This window comes from Pan troglodytes, chromosome 1, assembly GCF_028858775.2.
Source record: "Pan troglodytes isolate AG18354 chromosome 1, NHGRI_mPanTro3-v2.0_pri, whole genome shotgun sequence".
In the NCBI taxonomy this organism is placed as follows: domain Eukaryota; kingdom Metazoa; phylum Chordata; class Mammalia; order Primates; family Hominidae; genus Pan; species Pan troglodytes.
The window spans coordinates 110,771,884-110,790,799 of NC_072398.2; the positions used below are offsets into that span (position 1 = coordinate 110,771,884).

General features: G+C 38.1%; 1 protein-coding gene across 3 annotated transcripts in view; it reads left to right on the forward strand.

Moving 5' to 3' along the window:
* The window catches only part of MAGI3 (membrane associated guanylate kinase, WW and PDZ domain containing 3), a 293,182-nt gene that overhangs the window by 143,927 nt on the left and 130,339 nt on the right, over positions 1-18,916 (forward strand). For all 3 annotated transcript variants that reach the window (XM_024347852.2, XM_063814730.1, XM_024347856.3), the window contains exon 2: positions 6,610-6,726. In XM_024347852.2, coding sequence (XP_024203620.2) covers positions 6,610-6,726 — 117 coding nt within the window. The remainder of the gene's footprint in view (positions 1-6,609; positions 6,727-18,916) is intronic.

Sequence of the window (18,916 nt, forward strand, 5' to 3'; positions counted from 1 at the left end):
GTTACTTGACTTCTCAAAACTTTAGCTTCTTACCTATAAAATGGGAATAATAATAACACCTACTTCAAAGGTTATCATGAGGAGTGAGTTAAAACATATAGCATATACTATAATAAATATAATTAATATGTATATAATAATGATAATAATTCTAAAATAACAGCCCTAGTCATCAGCATTTCCATTTCTTGTTCTTGTCTCTCATTCCTATGCCTCTTCCACAGAAAGAAGTGTTTTTGGCTTTTCCTGCTGTAGACTTGTTATACCCAATGGTGCCAGAAGATAATCGATTCAAATGGTTAGCTTAGCCTTATTTTATATTTCAGTCCAGATACCATTTTGTGAATATGTTTTAAAATGTTAATAAAGAACAGAATTTGATGAATTGACATATAAACTGTAATTAAAACCTACTTTAAAGACTCATAGAGCTTGCTGCTTTAATGAAGAATTGAAGAAATTGATGAAGAATTTATTTTAGTGTTTTGACTGAGCCAAAATAAAATCAGTTTCATTGTTGAAGAAACACAGTTTAACATAAACTTGTAGATAGACTATTAAAGAGTGCTGTATCAGTTAAGTGAGCACTGTCTTCTAAAATTTCATGTATTCAAGGATGGAGAGGGTCAAATGAATAGTTAAAAATACAAATTAAGGCCAGGCATGGTGGCTCATGCCTGTAATCCCAGCCAGCACTTTGGGAGTCTGAGGCAGGCGGATCACTTGAGCTCAGGAGTTTGACACCAGTCTGGGCAACATGACAAAACCCTGTCTCTACCAAAAATACAAAAATTAACCTGGCCTGGTGGCATGTGCCTGTGGTCCCAGCTACTTGGGAGGCTGAGGTGGGAGGATTGCTGGAGCCCCCGAGGCGGAGGTTGCAGTGAGCCGAGATCGCACCTCTGCATTCCAGCCTGGTTGACAGAGTGAGACCCCATCTAAAAAAAAAAAAAAAAAATTAAACTGATTCACTTATTCTATTTTCTAGGTACACACTAAATCTATAAAAACTAAACTAAATCAATAAAAATAAACCATGGCCTTGGCCTTTAGATAGCTGACAATTTATGTTTAACAATGTATATGGTATTTTTGAACAGCTTTTGTGCCATAGAATGAATATGTTTTACTATGAAATGTATAGATACTGATTATCTAGAAAAGCATTGTAAATACTTTTATTTTTACAAAGAAGTAGACAGTTTGATTTATTATTTTTTAGGGATCCCCTTCCTTGAGCCAGGGAGCCAGTCTGGCATTAGGCTAATCTCACCACTTTCATGGAGGCTTCCCTTACTGCTATAGATCTCATGAGGTAGAAGAAGTAATAAGAGGGACTGCTATTCTGAGTCCTGGTCTAATGGAAAAGGACTAGTTTGTAATATTGGTTGTGTGTTGATGTGGTTGTATTGAACAGTTTATTGGGAAAGTCACCAAGTTGTCTTACAGACATCATTGTAAAGAAGAGAACTGAAACATGGTTATGCCCATCCTTTGCCTTTAAGGAAAACAGATATTTGCAAGATTATAGCATCTATGGCTGTGATTTCAAGGCTAGAGAGTTCTAAAAGAAAAATTATTAGAAGAAATTCTTATAGGTGTACAAAATGCCCTGAACAGCTCAGGTTTCTTAAAGGATGTGCATGATTAATAGATGAAAGGAGCACATAATCATCACACAGTTATACAGTGCTAAGACTTTAAGAAATAAACATTTAAGAATTTTCTCTTCAAAGGCCAAAATTTAAAAGGAACTAAGATGCCTCAGAGTGCACAAAGAGCTTTTAAGGCTGTGTTTGGAGCAAGAGCAACAAGAGGGAAGAGATAGCTCACTGTCTGAAGAAGATATTCTTAATGTCTGTTTACAGGTAAAAATCAGACCTATACAATTCTTACTTTGCTTCTATAATCTTGCAATAGCAGAAATCCTTTTCCTATAGTAAAAGGTAAAACAAACAACCTGAAACAGAGGAAATTAAACAAACAAACAAAAAATATGAGAAGATGGAGTATCATTCACTTTAAATAAATTTAAATTTTCAATACTGAAATGTATTGCCTCCCAGGAGTTGACGGACTCAGGTATAATCGTAGGGTTATTGTCACTTTTTTTTTTTTAACAAAATATAGTTTTTTGTTTGTTTGTTTGTTTGTTTTGTTTTGTTTTGTTTTGTTTTGTTTTACAAAATCACTGAGAATATGGGGTAAATACTTGGAGACAAGAGAGAGACAAATGTCCTAGTTTCCAAAAAGGAATAAAGTATATTGCAAAAACCCAAGACCAATTCCCTACTTTAAACTGTGGTAAAATTTGAAGAGATTGTAAAAAAATGAAATATTGTGTTTAGAAGAGAATGGGATGATCACCATGAATCAATATGAATTTATAAGAATAAGACATGCCAAACTGACCTCATTTTTTTTTTTTTGCTTTATTTTTAGTTGTATAATTGCTATTGGATTAGAGAATAGTAAAGACATGTTGTATCTTGACTTTCGCCAAGTGGTTGACAGTGTTTCCTTAACTATCCTTGTGGAAACATGATGAAATTAGATTGTAATTAGATTGATTTACAGCTGCTTGCCTGGCCATTGCCATGCCAGCATGCCCAGCATTTAGTTAAATAATAGTTACTTTATATACTGGTTCCTCACAGAGAACTGGTGGTGAACATTAATTTGCATATATTCAGAAAGTATGGATTTGTAGTTAACGAGTTTTTTTAAGGATTTGTATGTTGAAACTTGAGTTCCTGGATTTATTCATGATTAAGGTTTCTGTTAGGGACTTTTTTGCAACCAAGCTGTATTTGTAAGATATATAAATCTGTTTTTAATTTACATATGTAACCTTGACTTATAAATTACTTAGAAGCCAAGGCATAATATTAGCATTTAGAGCAAAGTCTGGCTATGTTAAGAATGCTAACGTTATGAAGAATCTTTTCTTTGTTCAGTAACAACTATAGTAAGCTCACTTGGATGTTTTTCATACCCTTGAAATGTCATTCCTGTGAACTATCCCTAAACAAAAGGCAGATGTTCATATACAAATTGATAATACAGATATATTCAGCAGTGTCTTTCTGAGTTAATGTGTCTGTTGGCCTTCTGGTAATCCCACAGTCAGCTGCCTGTTCAAGATATTTACATATTTTTTTAAAAAATACAAATTCCCTGGAATCATATCAAAGAGAGAACCGTATATTTTGTCCCCTTAGGAAGTTCTTTTGGCAGTCCATGATGGCTGCTACATCCGATATATTTTTTAATTAATTGTTACTTTTAAAGAATGCAAGTCCATAGTTAACTTATTAAACTTTCATAATTGATATTTCTTTGATGCTTGTAATATTTTGTTTCTAGCCTCAAAAAAGTGTGATAACTTTTTTGAATACTTGCAGATGTTTACATAAAATATCACAATTATTTATTTATTTGTTCATTTTTGAGACAGAGTCTCACTCTGTTGCCCAGGCTGAAGTGCAGCCGCACAATCTTGTCTCACTGCGACCTCTGCCTCCCAGGTTCAAGCGATTCTCCTGCCTCAGCCTCTGGAGTAGTTGGGATTACAGGCACATACCACCACACCCTGCTAATTTTTGTATTTTTAGTAGAGATGGGGTTTAATCATGTTGGCTAGGCTGGTCTCGATCTCCTGACCTCAAGTAATCCAACTGCCTCGGCCTCCCAAAGTGCTGGGATTACAGGCATGAGCCACCGCACCCAGCCAAAATATCACACTTACAAAATTGTCCCTCACACTTTTCTTTACAACTGTTCGTCTCGGTGTTACATCCAGAATCCCAGTAGAAATGAACGGTGAAAAACAGAGTGCAATTCCAGCCTTGGCCTCTCAGTCTTAAGATCTTGTAGGCCCTTAAAACAAGAATTGAGGCCAGGCACAGTGGCTCATGCCTGTAATCCTAGCACTTTGGGAGGCCGAGGTGGGCAGATCATGAGGTCAGGAGATCGAGGCCAACCTGGCTAATACGGTGAAGCCCCGTCTCTACTAAAAAATACAAAAAATTAGCCAGGCATGGTGGCGGGCGCCTGTAGTCCCAACTACTCGGGAGGCTGAGGCAGGAGAATGGCGTGAACCCAGGAGGCGGAGCTTGCAGTGAGCCAAGATTGCGCCACTGCACTCCAACCTGGGCGACAGAGTGAGACTCCATCTAAAAAAAAAAAAAAAAAAGCAAGAATTGAGTTGTTTCAATTATTTTGCCTTAAGAGACCCATTATGCTGTAATTTATGATTTTATTGTGGCTTTGTCCTTAATTATATCTAATTTAATGGTTGTTATTTTATAGATTAAAATGCAATCTGAGTTTTTAGCATTTTATAGTTATCTTTGTACGTTATACCATATCTGACAGTAAAGCTTCAAATTTAAAAAAAAAGGAAATCGTGAGTTAATAAAACAAAGTATTGAGTCAGACTGTCTTTTTAAATTATTCATGTATTATCTTTTATCCAAATTAAGTCTTTTTCTGAAAATATGTTGTATAGCAGATTTTTAGATGTCGGAGCCTACATTATGTTGTTTTTAAGTGGGGGAAAAAACCATGATGCATTCTCTGTCCATTCAAAAACCCTAACCAAACTTCCCCAAATATCACAAAACACCTTTAGACAACTATATAGCGATCTACCAAAACTTTTGTATAACATTTACAAAACATTTGAGACATCTCTTACCTGATTTTAAAAATACTTAATGAATTCATTATTTGGTATATTTTTGTTCAATAAGTAATGAGACTATACAGTATTGATTATAAATTAGCATTTTATTCTATCCGGTGATGAATAGTATACTGTATGATTCTGTATTATACATTTAAAAAATGAAATAATATTATTTTTATCTAAATAAGGCTTGGGTTAGTGGGATCCCTAAATGCTTAATAGAAACAACCTCTGGGACCAGAGATTCTTCTGTGTTCATCCTGGTAAATATCTTTCAGGTTTATTAAAATCACAAAGGCTCCCCCTTGCTCAGCATCTATTTTTAGCAAGACAAAAGAAGGACTTTTTAGGGTTTGTGTTTATTAGTTTAGGATCTGAATATGTTTGCTGAACTTTTGACACACACTGATTTCCTGCTTATATTAACACCGTCTTGCATAGGTTATGTTCATTTATACATATGAGAAGAGCAAAAGAGGGAGTTAGAAATGTAATATTGTGGAATAATAGTTAAAAAAATTAGCTGATCAATAGTATTTGGTTTATCTAAACTTGTCATAAGTGCGTTGCTCTAAATAAAAGAGTATACTTTAATCAACTGTTCTTATTCAATAAAATAATCTATTTTGCCTTAGCATTGATTTTTTCTAATTATCTGAAGCCTTGTCTAATGAACAATGGTTTGGACTGTTTGGAGTTTCATTTTAAGTTCAACCCTTACTATAAATTCATTGCTATCAGATTTCTGCAATCCTGTTTTTTCTGCTTAATATTTCTTTGAGAGCCCTTATATCTCTCTATTTATTTCCCATTTTCCCCACAAATAATAGAAAATTTTTGACTTTCTTAATTATTCACATTGTATCTAGGAGTCAAGCAAGTGGACAGAAAATGCCTGTTCAATCTAGTGATAGGAAGAAGACCCTAAGGTAGGGCCAGTTTGGCCTTTTCGAAGATCAGAAAGATGGCCAAGAATAGGTGGAGCAGTGTTTGACAGTGGGAAGAGTGACCAAATTAGGATCAGGGATGGCTGGAGCCAGAACATGTAGGGCCTTCTAGTCCCTGTTCGGGATTTTAGATTTTGTTGCAAGTATAAGATATCTGAGGGGACCCTAAACAGAGTAGTAATTATCAGATTTATGTTTTAAATCTCACTCTGGCTTCTAAGTGGTGGGCAGCAGGAAGGAGACAAGAATAATGCCGATTAGAAGGCTGGGACAGAATTCCAGATGAGGAATCAGTGGTGGCCTAGATTAGGGTGGTGGCAAATGAAATGAAGAAAAGTCAAATATGTCTTGGAAGTAGAACCGACAAAAGTTGCTAATGTGTTGGATCTGGATGGGTAGAAGTGAAAAGGAGAAATCAAGGATGACTTCTAGATTTCGAGATTGTTTTGCAAGTTGATGGTGCCTTCTACAATAGGGAAAATGTTGGGGAGGAAACATTGGGGGCAGATGAAATTAAAAGTTCTGTTTGGGCTATCTGAAACTTGAGGTGCTTATTTGACTTCCAAATATATTTGCAATATATATGCATCAGTTTGATGAGTTTAGAGCTTGGCAGAGGTAGATCAAGGATGGATACATGATATGAATGTGGAAGTTATCATTATATAGATAGTATTTAAAGCCATGGGACTAAATGAAATTACTCTGAATATTTTTGTCACCTTCTCTGACCTGTACCTTCTCCCTCCCTTACCATGTAAAATTATTCCCACATTATATGGCAGGTACATATTTTAATTATAGTACCTATAAATAATTTGGTGTTCTTTTCTTTTTAGTAAAATTCTCTGATTTCTTTATCCTGTTTATAGCTAACTGGTTTAAGAGTATTCAGTTACTAGCTTCTATATTTAAGTGAACGTCTAAAAATTATGCATTTATTTTCTGTTTTTTTTTTTGTCTTTGCTCCAGGCAAAGTCATTAATAAAGATTTGCGGCATTACCTAAGTCTTCAGTTTCAAAAAGGATCAATTGACCACAAACTGCAGCAAGTGATCAGAGATAATCTCTACTTGAGAACCATTCCATGTAAGTATGTGATGGAATAAAAGAACTGAAGCAGAAATGTCCTTTCTTAACTAATTAAACATCTACAGATAGTTTGATGGAGTATTTCACATGAAATTGTGAAGACTAAGTTGGGAACAAGAATGAAACAAAAATTGGATAAGAAAAATTTTCAAAGAACTTGAGAGGTTTTGTTTTTAAAAGTAGAAAAATGGAAAAACTGGGTCGGGTGCAGTGGCTCACACCTATAATCCCAGTACTTTGGGAGGCCGAGGTGGGTGGACTTGAGGTCAGGAGTTCAAGACCAGCCTGGCCAACATTGTGAAACCTCATCTCTACTAAAAATAAAAAAATTAGCCGAGTGTGGTGGCGGGCGCCTATAATCCCAGCTACTTGGGAGACTGAGGCAGGAGAATCGCTTGAACCCAGGAAGAGGAGGTTGCAGTGAGCCGAGATCATGCCACTGCACTCCAGCCTGGGTGACAGAGCGATACTCTGTCTAAAAAAAAAAAAGGCCGGGCGCGGTGGCTCACACCTGTAATCCCAGCACTTTGGGAGGCTGAGGCGGGCGGATCACTAGGTCAGGAGATCGAGACCATCTTGGCTAACACGATGAAACCCCGTCTCTACTAAAAATACAAAAAAAGAAAAAATTAGCCGGGCGCGTCGCAGGCGCCTGTAATCCCAGCTACTCAGGAGGCTGAGGCAGGAGAATGGCGTGAACCCGGGAGGCGGAGCTTGCCGTGAGCCGAGATAGCGCCACTGCAGTCCGGCCTGGGTGAAAGAGCGAGATTCCGTCTCAAAAAAAAAAGTAGAAAGTAGAAAAACTGGAAGATTCTATATTGTGAGTTTTAAAAAGTGATGACTAGAATTTAAGATTATGTAATCCCAGCACTTTGGGAGGCTGAGGTGGGCAGATCACCTGAGGTCAGGAGTTTGAGACTAGCCTGGCCAACATGGTGAAACCCCATCTCTACTAGAAATACAAAAATTAGCCGAGCATGGTGGCAGGCGCCTGTAATCTCAGCTACTTGGGAGGCTGAGGCAGGAGAATCGCTTGAACCTAGGAGGCGGAGATTGCAGTGAGCCGAGATCATGCCATTGCACTCCAGCCTGGGCAACAAGAGCAAGACCCTCAACTCAAAAAAAAAGAAAAAAACGAAAAAAAAAAATATATATTTTTACATGTTGTTAACTAGATTTTATTCCTGTAAATCAATTTGTAAAGCCTTATGCAGTAAGAAGACTTTTTAGCTCCCAGTGCCTTGCATACCAAGAACAAGTATTTTATTAGAACTTTATTTTAAAATAATTTTAAAATCTGCCCCTTCCCCAACAAGAAAAAAAAAAAAAAAAGAAGAAAAAGGAAAGGGACTCTCTCTTACTTGGAATAATTTCTTTTTTCCCTCCCTCCGTGGCTTCTTCCCTTCCTCCCTTGACTATGTAGTGGCAAAGAGCTAAGTAAAATTGAGTTCAAAATCTTTACTCTAGCATCTTACTGGCTACTTTACTTGGGCAAGTTACTTAATGTTCCTGATCCTCAGAAACTCTCTATATAGAATTAGAATAACAAGACTTACCTCATATAGCTGTTACTAGGATTTAAAATGAGAGCATATATGTAAACTGCTTGGCCTAGAGAGGCACTCAAGCAGTGTTTGTCCCCTTCCCCCATTCTAACTGGATCTCCTCCCTCTCATTTCACCTCGATTCAATCAGTTTTTAAAGTGCACATTTCTCAGCACTATAGGAAAGGGAAAAAAATTTAAAAATAAAGTGGACATCTGATTCTTGTCCAAAATCTATAGTTTATCCTTCAAAGATTTCTACTGACAAAGTTCAGACTCCTTAGCGTCGCATAAAATATTTTTTGTTTTTTTAATCTGCCTCCTTATCTATGATTTCCTCCTACAAATCTACCTTGTAGCTGCAGATTGTAACTTCTGCCTTTATTTCAATTTGTATTTGCCTGATGTGTCTTTGTCCATCTTGTTATTCTTAAAGTCTCTGAATCTCTGCTTTACAAATAGTTCTAGACTTTACTCAGTAGCCAGTGTGAAACTTCTTAAATTTTTATTGATGTGATCAATATCTTTAGCCTCAGTTCTGTCATGGTTTTTATATTTACCATATATAAGCCTTTTGTATGAAAAGCTTTTCACTGTGTAGTTATTTTATTTGATCTCTTTTTAGGAAGGTTTGTAGGGATCTTTTTTTTAATGGTTACCTTGATACCTTTATATAATAATCTTTGTTCCTCCCTCCCTATTTTTTTGCTTCTGTCTCTACTATGAGTAATATTAAAATTACTTAGTCATCTCTTCTTTTTCCTTCCTTCTCTCCCATCATCTGACTTGAAGTAATATCTTTTTATTCCTACGAAATATAAGGTAATCAGTAAGTGTATTCCACTTTGCATGTGCTTTTCTCATTCTTACCCTACTTTTTTTGATAGTTGGGCTGTTGTTCTACATTGGCTAAGCAAATAGCCATTACATTACTGTACTTTCCTCCTTTATAATTATCATTTATCTTTTATTCTGTGGGTAAATACATATTTAATATAACCACCAATCCTTATGTTGTTATTTTTCACTAATTGTAGTTGTCTAAAGCTTTTTCTTTACTCATTTTCCCAGCAAAGGCTCACAGGATCATCTTAGGAGTTTGTTTGTGGCCTTTATACTTTGATGTTTGTTTGGATAGATATAAAATTTTTGACTCGTTTTCTTTCCTTGACTATCTTAAATATATTAGTCAACTATCTAACTGTTTTTGGCATAAAGCATTGCTCTTAAAGAGTTTGGTAGCAATCTAATTTTCATTCCTTTGTAAGTAACTTGATATTTTGCCTGCATGGGATGTCTCATTTTTAGTTTCATAGCTCTAGAGCTTCCTCTTCCCTTGTTAAAACAAGATAATAAAAATATGTACTTGTACTTTCTAAGATAGGTCTTTTTTTTCTACTGCCCTCTGCCACTTTCACTTAAGTTTTTCTTTTAATTTTATTGTTCCAGTTTTGCAGTTTCCTCAGTGTGAGGTTTTTATCCTAGAAGGGAGCTAAAATTTATTTTATTTCATTTCACAGGGTCCAAGCAGCTGTAGCCCTTTTAGATCTCAACAGGCCCTCTTAACTTACACACAAATTGAAGTGTCCAAAGCTCCCTCTAGGAACCTAGACGCAATGACACATCAGTAGCAGGTAGCATACTGAAGGGTCACATGTGATCTCTAAATATCATACTTTCCTAAAAAGTTTGAGGTCTCCTTGGAGATAGTTCTGATTCTAGGTCTGGTACAAGGAAAGTACAAGATGAGCTTTGGAGCATATAAGTGTATCAGAAAGTATATAGTGCTTAAAACATTATAGAGACATATCAGAAGGACATAGAAGCCACCTAGAAGGGGTGCTTGATACTTACTCCAAAAATCTGAAACAATTTGAGCAACAACGTTGAAAAAAGAGGGCACTTCTATTATTGTCAGATACTGAGCTGTAGGTGGAACAGGACTATGATCCCTGAGAGAAGAAGAAACGAGACCACACACAGAGGAATCCTATAATTTCCTCAACTTTCTACTTAGAGGCACTTTCTGGACCACAGCACAAGGAGGGAGAGTCCAGGCAGAGTCAACAATGGACTCTGAGTTGAAGGGACAGAAATCTGAGTTCAAGAGGCCTGAGGTATCTGGAATTTGCAGGACAGAATGTCACAGAGGAGAGGGCTATGAAGAAAAAGAGCTCAAGCAATCTGTAAAGGCACCCCCTTGACTCTGTGGCTGAATACTAAGCTGAGAATATGTAGGACCAGACTCTTCAAGGTTAAACCAAAAAATCTCTCAGACTTTTAAGTTTAACAATTCCCAGAGCTTACCCAGGGGCCAGGAGACATTTGAGTTCTAATCAGCTTGGTGGAAGAATCCCATAAGGGTCCTCCCTTACTAGCAGGGCTAAAATAGTCAGATAAAGCTCCTCTAGGCCTGCTTTAACAAAGCTTAATTAAGCAAGACCCCAAAGGATCAAGTGAATATGCATGCAACTTAACTGCTAGCAAAAAAGGAAGAAAGAAGGAAAGAAGTAAATCAACACTCTTTAAAGAAAGACAGTGTCTGTGCTCAGTGGCTCACACCTGTAATCCCAGCACTTTGGGAGGCTGAGGCAGGCGGATCATGAGGTTAAGAGATCGAGACTATCCTGGCCTACATGGTGAAACCCCGTCTCTACTAAAAATACAAAAATTAGCTGGGCGTGGTGGCGGGTGCCTGTAGTCCCAGCTACTTGGGAGGCTGAGGCAGGAGAATTGCTTGAACCTGGGAAGTGGAGGTTGCAGTGAGCCGAGATCGTGCCACTGCACTCCAGCCTGGTGACAGAGCGAGACTACGTCTCAAACAAACAAACAAAAAAATAGAAAGACAACAAAACGGAAACATTGTGTAACAAAATATTCAGAGTGTCCAGCATCTAATAAAAAATTACTAGACCTGCAAAAAGCAGGAAAATGTGACCCATAATCAAAAGAAAAGTCAGCTGATAGAAAAAAGAAACAGAAATGACACATGATGGCATTACTATACCAGGAGTTTTAGTTATTAGAAATATGCTCAAGGATTTAAAGAACAGTATCAACATAATGAAGAGAAAAATTATATATAAATATTCATGTGTGTGTGTGTGTGTGTGTGTGTGTGTGTGTGTGTATGAATGAAGTGGAACCTTAAAAATTCACTGAATGGACTCAACAGGAGATTCAAAACTGGAGAAGAAAAGATCAGTGAACCTGAACACGTAGCAATATAAACTAATGAAACTGAAGCACAGAGAAGAAAATGACTGAAAAAGTGAACTTTTTTTTTTTTTGAGCAACCAGATGACAATGGGGAGGGGAGAGATTTCTACTTCTGCAATGAAGTACCAGTACCATAACTAGTACTAGATTTACCTTTTTGTAATAAAGAACTGGAAATTGGATGAGGAATATGTAACAGCTGTTTTCAGACATTGAAATACAGGCAGAACAGGACTATGATGCATTTATATTTACCCATGACAAACTATCAAGCCAAAGTGGAGGAAGGAGAAAAAAAAGAAATAGTGACTGAAATGTTTCCAAATTTGATGAAAATAATAAGTGCACAGATCTAAGAAGCTCAATAGATCCCAAGCAGAAGAAATGTGAAGAAAACCATATCAAAGGACATCATAATTAGATTATAAAAAACCATTGATAAAAAGAAAATGATGCTGGGCATGCTGGCATGTGCCTGTAATCTCAACACAGCAGGAAGCTGAGGTGGGAGGATCACTTGAGCCCAGAAGTTCAAATCCAGCCTAGGCAACATAGTGAGACCCCATCTCTAAATAAAGTGAAATAAAATAAAAATTTTTGAAAAAGAAAATGCAAAATACAGAAAAAAAAGATAAATTACATGCAAGGGAACAAAGAATGACTGCAGTATCCACAGAAACAGTATAAGCCAGAGTCCATCAAATAACATCTTTAACATGCTGCAAGGAAAAAAAAAATGCCAACCTGGATTTCTATGTACAACAAAAATATCCTTCAAAAATGAAAGAGAAATAAAGAATTTTCAGGCAAAAAGTGAAAGAAGTTTTCAGCAGCAGATATACACTGTAAGAAATATTAAAGATTGGACAAAATGCACAAACAACAAACAAAATGAAATGTTAAAGGAAATTCTTCAGGTGGAAGAGAAATGATATCAGAGCAATAGAACTGAAAGGAAAATAGACAACTTTATAATTACAGTTCAAGATTTCAACATCCCCTTTTAGTAATTAATTTTAAAATTAAGTAAAAAATCAGTAAGGTAATAGAAAACATGAACAGTATTTTCAACCAGCTTGGCCTAGTTACTATTTATTAGAAGATGCCACCCAACAGCAGCAGAATACACATGCTTTGCTAGTGCAGATGATACATTTACAAATATAGACCATATTCTGCACCACAAAACAAGAACTGATAGATTTAAGAGGATTTAGACTTAAATCATATGAAACATGTTATCTGGCCATCATGAAATTAAATTAGAAATTATTAACGATGGTGGGAGGATTGCTTGAGGCCAGGAGTTTGAGACCAGCCTGGGCAACATACCAGGACCCCGTCTCTACAAAAAAAAAATTTTTTAATGAGGCAGGCAAGGTGGCACATACCTGTAGTCCTAGCTACTCAAGAGGCTGAGGCAGGAGGATCCCTTGAGCCCAGGAGTTTGAGGCTATAGTGAGCTATAATCATGTCAGGAATGAGACCCTGTCTCTTAAAAAAAATAGAGAAAGAAAGAAATTACTAACAGAAAGATATTCAGAAATTAATAATTAATAGCACACTTCTAAATAAACTGTGAGTTGAATAAATCACAAAGGAGATTACAAAATATTACACATATCAACCAACAAATTGAAATGTATCAAACACAATATATGAAAATTTGTAGGTTGTAGCTAGAGTAGTATTTAAATGGAAACTTACAGTATTAAATACTTATATTAGAAAATAATGAAGATTTCAAATTAGTGATCTAAAATTCTACCTTGAGAATCTTAAAAAGAAGGAGGAAAATACTTATTTTAAGTAGAAGGAAGAAAATAATAAAAAGTAGAAACCAGTGCAATAGAAAATAGAAAAAAATCAATGAAATACAAAGCTCATTCTTTGAGATCAATAAAAGTGATAAACCTCTAGCTAGGCTGCTTAGGAAGAAATTAAGCACAAATTAATGCTATCCGGAGGCCGGGTGCAGTGGCTCATGCCTGTAATCCCAGTGCTTTGGGAGGCTGAAGCAGGAGAATTGCTTGAGTCCAGGAGTTTGAGACAAGCCTGGGCAAATAGTGAGACTCTGTCACTACAAAAGAAAACAATATCAGGAATGAGAGAGGTGACATCACTGAAAATCCTATAGATGTTAAGTGTGTAAGTGTATGATAAAGATTTTTTTTTTTTTTTTTTTTTTTGAAACAGAGTCTCACTCTGTCACCCAGGTCCTGGAATTCAATGATGTGATTAGAGCTCAACTTCCATTTCTTCCATCTCCTGGGCTCAAGTTATCCTCTTGCCTCAACTTCCTCAGTTACTGGAACTACAGATGTGTGCCACCATGCCCAGCTAATTTTTTTTTTATTCTTATTAGAGACGACGTCTTGCTATGTTGCCTAGGCTGGTCTCAAACTCTTGAGCTCAAGCGATCCTCTGGCCTTGGCCTCCCAAAGTGTTGGAATTACAGACGTGAGGCCCCACACCCGGCCTAATAAGGAATATTCTGAATAACTTTATGCCAATAAACTCAACAACTTAGATGAAATGGACAAATTCTTTAGAAGACAAAAACTACCAATGCTCACTCATGAAGAAATAGGTGAGCTGAAAAATCCTCTATCTATTAAAGAAATTGAATTTTAGTTTTTAACTTTCCTATAAAGAAAACTTTAGCAGAGAGGGGTAGGCACCGTCTCTGCTGTTTGGTCGACTCAGCCATTCCAGCCTGCGGGCTTTGGAGAGTCCAAAAGTTTCAGACAAGGGAGGGTCCCCCCAGCAGCACAACACAGTGGCTTTGCCAGATCATGACCAGACTGCTGCCTTAAGCAGCCTGGATCACTTCCTTCTCACTGGGCAGGGACTCCCAGTTGGGCCCTTCAGCCATGCCCACTGGCACATACTATGGACAGAGCTCTGATCTCTCCCTGGGATGGAGTGCCCCGGGGAGGGGAGGGCTGCCACCTGGGTTGGATGGATGACTCAACTGTTCCAGCCTGCAGGCTTTGGAGAGTCCAAGCTGATGGGCAGAAGTGGTTCTCCACCAGGACACAGCTGTTTTGTTGAGGTGTGGCCAGACTGTTTCTTTAAGCGGGACTCTGATCCGCTCCTCATCTCAGCTGAGCCTCCCAGCTGGCTCTTCACAGCCAGGGCCTCCAGCCACCACCCATGTTCTATGGAAGTGACAGAGCTCCAATTTCTCCCTGGGACAGAGTGCCTGAGGGGTGGGCAAGCTGCCACCTTGGCCGTTTGGGCTCGTCAACGGGTCCAACCTGTAGGCCTTGGAGAGCCCAGACCAATAGGGAGCTGAAGGGATCCCCAACACAACACAACACAACTCCTTTACCAAAAAGCAGCCACACTGATGCCATTCGTCCTGACTGGGTGAGACCTCCTAACTGGAGTATCCAGCCACCTCCTACAGGTACGTTCGGGCTGGCAGTAGTTCAGTACCCACCCGGGACAGAGCTTCCAGAGGAAGCAGCAAGCTGCCATCTTTGCTGTTTTGCAGACTTCACTGGCAATACCTCCAGGTACAGGAAGAACCAAGGCAACTAGGGTCTGGAGCAGACCCCCAGCACGCTCCAGCAGCCCTGCAGAAGAGTGGCCAGACTGTTAAAAGAAAAACAAACAAATAAACAGAAAACAACAATGAAGAAAAACCACAAAAACCCCATCCAAAGATCAGCAACCTCAAAGATCAAAGGTACATAAGCCCACAATGATGAGAAAGAATCAATGCAAAAAAAGCTGAAAACTCAAAAAGCTAGAGTACCCCCTCTCCTCCAAATGACCACAACACTTCTCCAGCAAGGTCTCAGAACCAGGCTAAGGCTGAGATGGCTGAAATGAGAGAAGTAGGCTTTAGAAGATGGTTAATAATGAACTTCACTGAGCTAAAGGAGCACATTGTAACCCAATGCAAAGAAGCTAAGAATTATCATAGAACAGTACAGGAGCTGACAGCCAAAGCCATTTTAGAGAGGAACATAACCCCCTGTTATAGCTGAAAACACACTACAAGAACTTCTCAATGCAATCACAAGTATTAATAGCAGAATAAACCAAGCGGGGAAAAGAACCTAAGAGCTGGAAGACTGGCTTTCTGAATTAAGACAGGCAGACAAGAATAAAGAAAAAAGAATGAAAATGAATGAACAAAACCTCCGAGAAATCGGGGATTATATAAAGAGACCAAATCTACGACTGACTGGGGTACCTGAAAACGATGGGGAGAATGGAACCAAGTTGGAAAACATACTTCAGGATATCATCAAAGAGAACTTCCCCAACCTAGCAAGACAGGCCAAGCCAACATTCAAATTCAGGAAATGCAGAGAACCCCAGTAAGATACTCCATGAGAAAATCATCCCCAAGACAATTCATAATCAGATTCTCTAAGGTTGAAATGAAAGAAAAAATGTTAAGCACAGCCAGAGAGAAAGGCCAGGTCACATACAAAGGGAAGCCACGAGATAAAAACAGTGGACCTCTCAGCAGAAATCCTGCAAGCCAGAAGAGATTGGGGCCAGTAGTCAACATTACCAACCCAGAATTTCATATCTGGCCAAACCAAGCTTCATAAGCAAAGGAGAATTAATATCCTTTACAGACAAGCAAATGCTAAGGGAATTCATTACTGCTAGACCTGCCTTGCAAAAGCACCTTAAGGAAACACTAAATATGAAAAGGAAAAACCATCATTACCAACCACTACAAAAACACACTGTGGTGCACAGACCAGTGACGTTATGAAGCAGCCACCATAAACAAGTCTGCAAAATAACCAGCTAGCATCATGATGACAGGATCAAACCCACACATAACCATGCTATCCTTAAATATAAATGGGCTAAATGCCCCAATTAAAAGACACAGAATAGCAAGCTGTATAAAGAGTCAAGATCCATCAATATACTGTCTTCAAGAGACCCATCTCACATGCAAAGACACACATAGGCTCAAAATAAAGGGATGGAGGAAAATTTATCAAGCCAATGGAAAAAAGCAATTCTAGTTTCAGACAAAATAGACTTCAACCAACAGACTTTAAAATAGACTTTAAACTGACAAAGATCAGAAAAGTCAAAGAAGGGCATTACATAATGGTAAAGGGTTCAATTCAACAATAAGAGCCAACTACCCTAAATATATATGCTCCCGATACAGGAGCACCCAGATTCATAAAGTTCCTTTTTTTTTTTTTTTTTTTTTTGAGAGGGAGTCTCACTCTGTCGCCCAGGCTGAAGTGCAGTGGTGCGATCTTGGCTCACTGCAGCCTCCGCCTCCTGGGTTCAAGCAATTCTCCTGCTTCAGCCTCCTGAATAGCTGGGACTATAGGTGCCCACCACCACACTTGGCTAATTTTTTGTATTTTTTTAGTAGAGACAGAGTTTCACCATGTTGGACGGGCTGGTCTCGAATTCCTGACCTCAAGTGGTCTACTCGTCTTGGCCTGCCAAAGTCCTGTGATTACAGGCATGAGCCACTGTGCCTGGCCATAAAGCAAGTTCTTAGGGACCTTCAAAGAGACTTAGACTCCCACACAATAATCGTAGGAGACTTTAACACCCACTGACAATAGTAGGCAGATCATTGAGATGGAAAATTAACAAAGATATTCAGGACCTGAACTCAGCTCTGGATCAAGAGGACCCGATAGTTATCTACAGAACTCTCCACCCCAAAACAACAGAATATACATTCTTCTCATCACTGCATGGCACTTAGTCTAAAACTGATCACATAATCAGAAGTAAAACACTCCTCAGCAAATGCAAAAGAACTGAAATCATAACAATCTCTCAGACCACAGTGCAATCAAATTAGAAATCAAGATTAAGAAATTCACTCAAAAATTAGTTGAGTATGGTGGCACACTCCTGTAGTCCTAGCTACTCGGGGCTGAGGCAGGAGAATCGCTTGAACCTGGGAGGCAGAGGTTGCAGTGAGCTGAGATTGTGCCACTGCACTCCTGCCTGAGTCACAGAGCGAGACTCCATCTTAAAAAACAAACAAAAAAACAAAAACAAACAAAAAACCAATAAAACAAAAAAAGAAAAAAGGAAAGAAAGAAAGAAGTTCACTTAAAACCATACAACTACATGGAAATTGAACAACCTGCTCTTGCATGATTCTTGGGTAAATAGTGAAATTAAGACAGAAATCAAGAAGTTCTTTGAAACCAATGAGAACAAAAAGACAACACATCAGAATCTCTGAGATACAGCTAAAGCAGTGTTAAGAGGGAAATTTATAGTACTAAATGTCCACATCAAAAGGCTAGAAAGATCTCAAGTTAACAACCTAACATCACAACTAAAAGAACTAGAGAACCAAGAGCAAACAAACCCCAAAGCTAGAAGAAGACAAGAAATAACCAAGATCAGAGCTGGACTGAAGCAGACAGAGACATGAAAAACCCTTCAAAAATCAACAAATCCAGGAGCTGGGTTTTTGAAAAAAATAATAAAATAGACTTCAAGCTAGATGAATAAACAAGAAAAGAGAGAAGATTCAAACAAACACAATCAGAAATGATAAGGGGGAATACCACCACTGACCCCACAGAAATACAAGCAACCATCAGAAAATACTATAAACACCTCTATGCAAATAAACTAGAAAATCTAGAAGAAAATGGATAAATTCCTGGACATATACACCCTGTCAAGGCTGAACCAGGAAGAAATTGATTCCCTGAAGAGACCAATAGCCAGTTCTGAAATTGAGGCAGTAATAAATAGCCCACCAACCCAAAAAAGCCCAGGACCAGATGGATTTATAGCTGAATTCTACCAGAGGTACAAAGAGGAGCTGGCACCATTTCTTCTGAAGCTATTCCAAACAATTGAAAAGGAGGGACTCCTCCCTAACCATTTTATGAGGCCAGCATCATCCTGATACCAAAACCTGGCAGAGATACAACAAAAAAAGAAAACTTCAGGCCAGTATCCCTAATGAACATCCATGCAAAAACCCTCAGTAAAATACTGGCAAACCGAATCCAACAGCACATCAAAAAACTTATCCACCACAATCAAGTCAGCTTTATCCCGAGGATGCAAGGCTGGTTCAACATACACAAATCAATAAACGTAATTCACCACATAAATAGAACTAAAGACAAAAACCACGATTATCTCAATAGATGCAGAAAAGGCCTTTGATAAAATTTAACAACCCTTCAGGTTAAAAATTCTCAATAAACTAGATATTGAAGAAACATATCTCAAAATAATAAGAGCCATTTATGACAGACCCACAGCCAATATCATACTGAATGGGCAAAAGCTGGAACCATTCCCCTTGAAAACCAGCACAAGACAAGGATGCCCTCTTTCACCACTCCTATTCAATATAGTTTTGGAAGTTCTGACCAGGGCGATCAAGAAAAAGAAAGAAAGAAAGCATATTCATATAGGAAGAGGAAGTC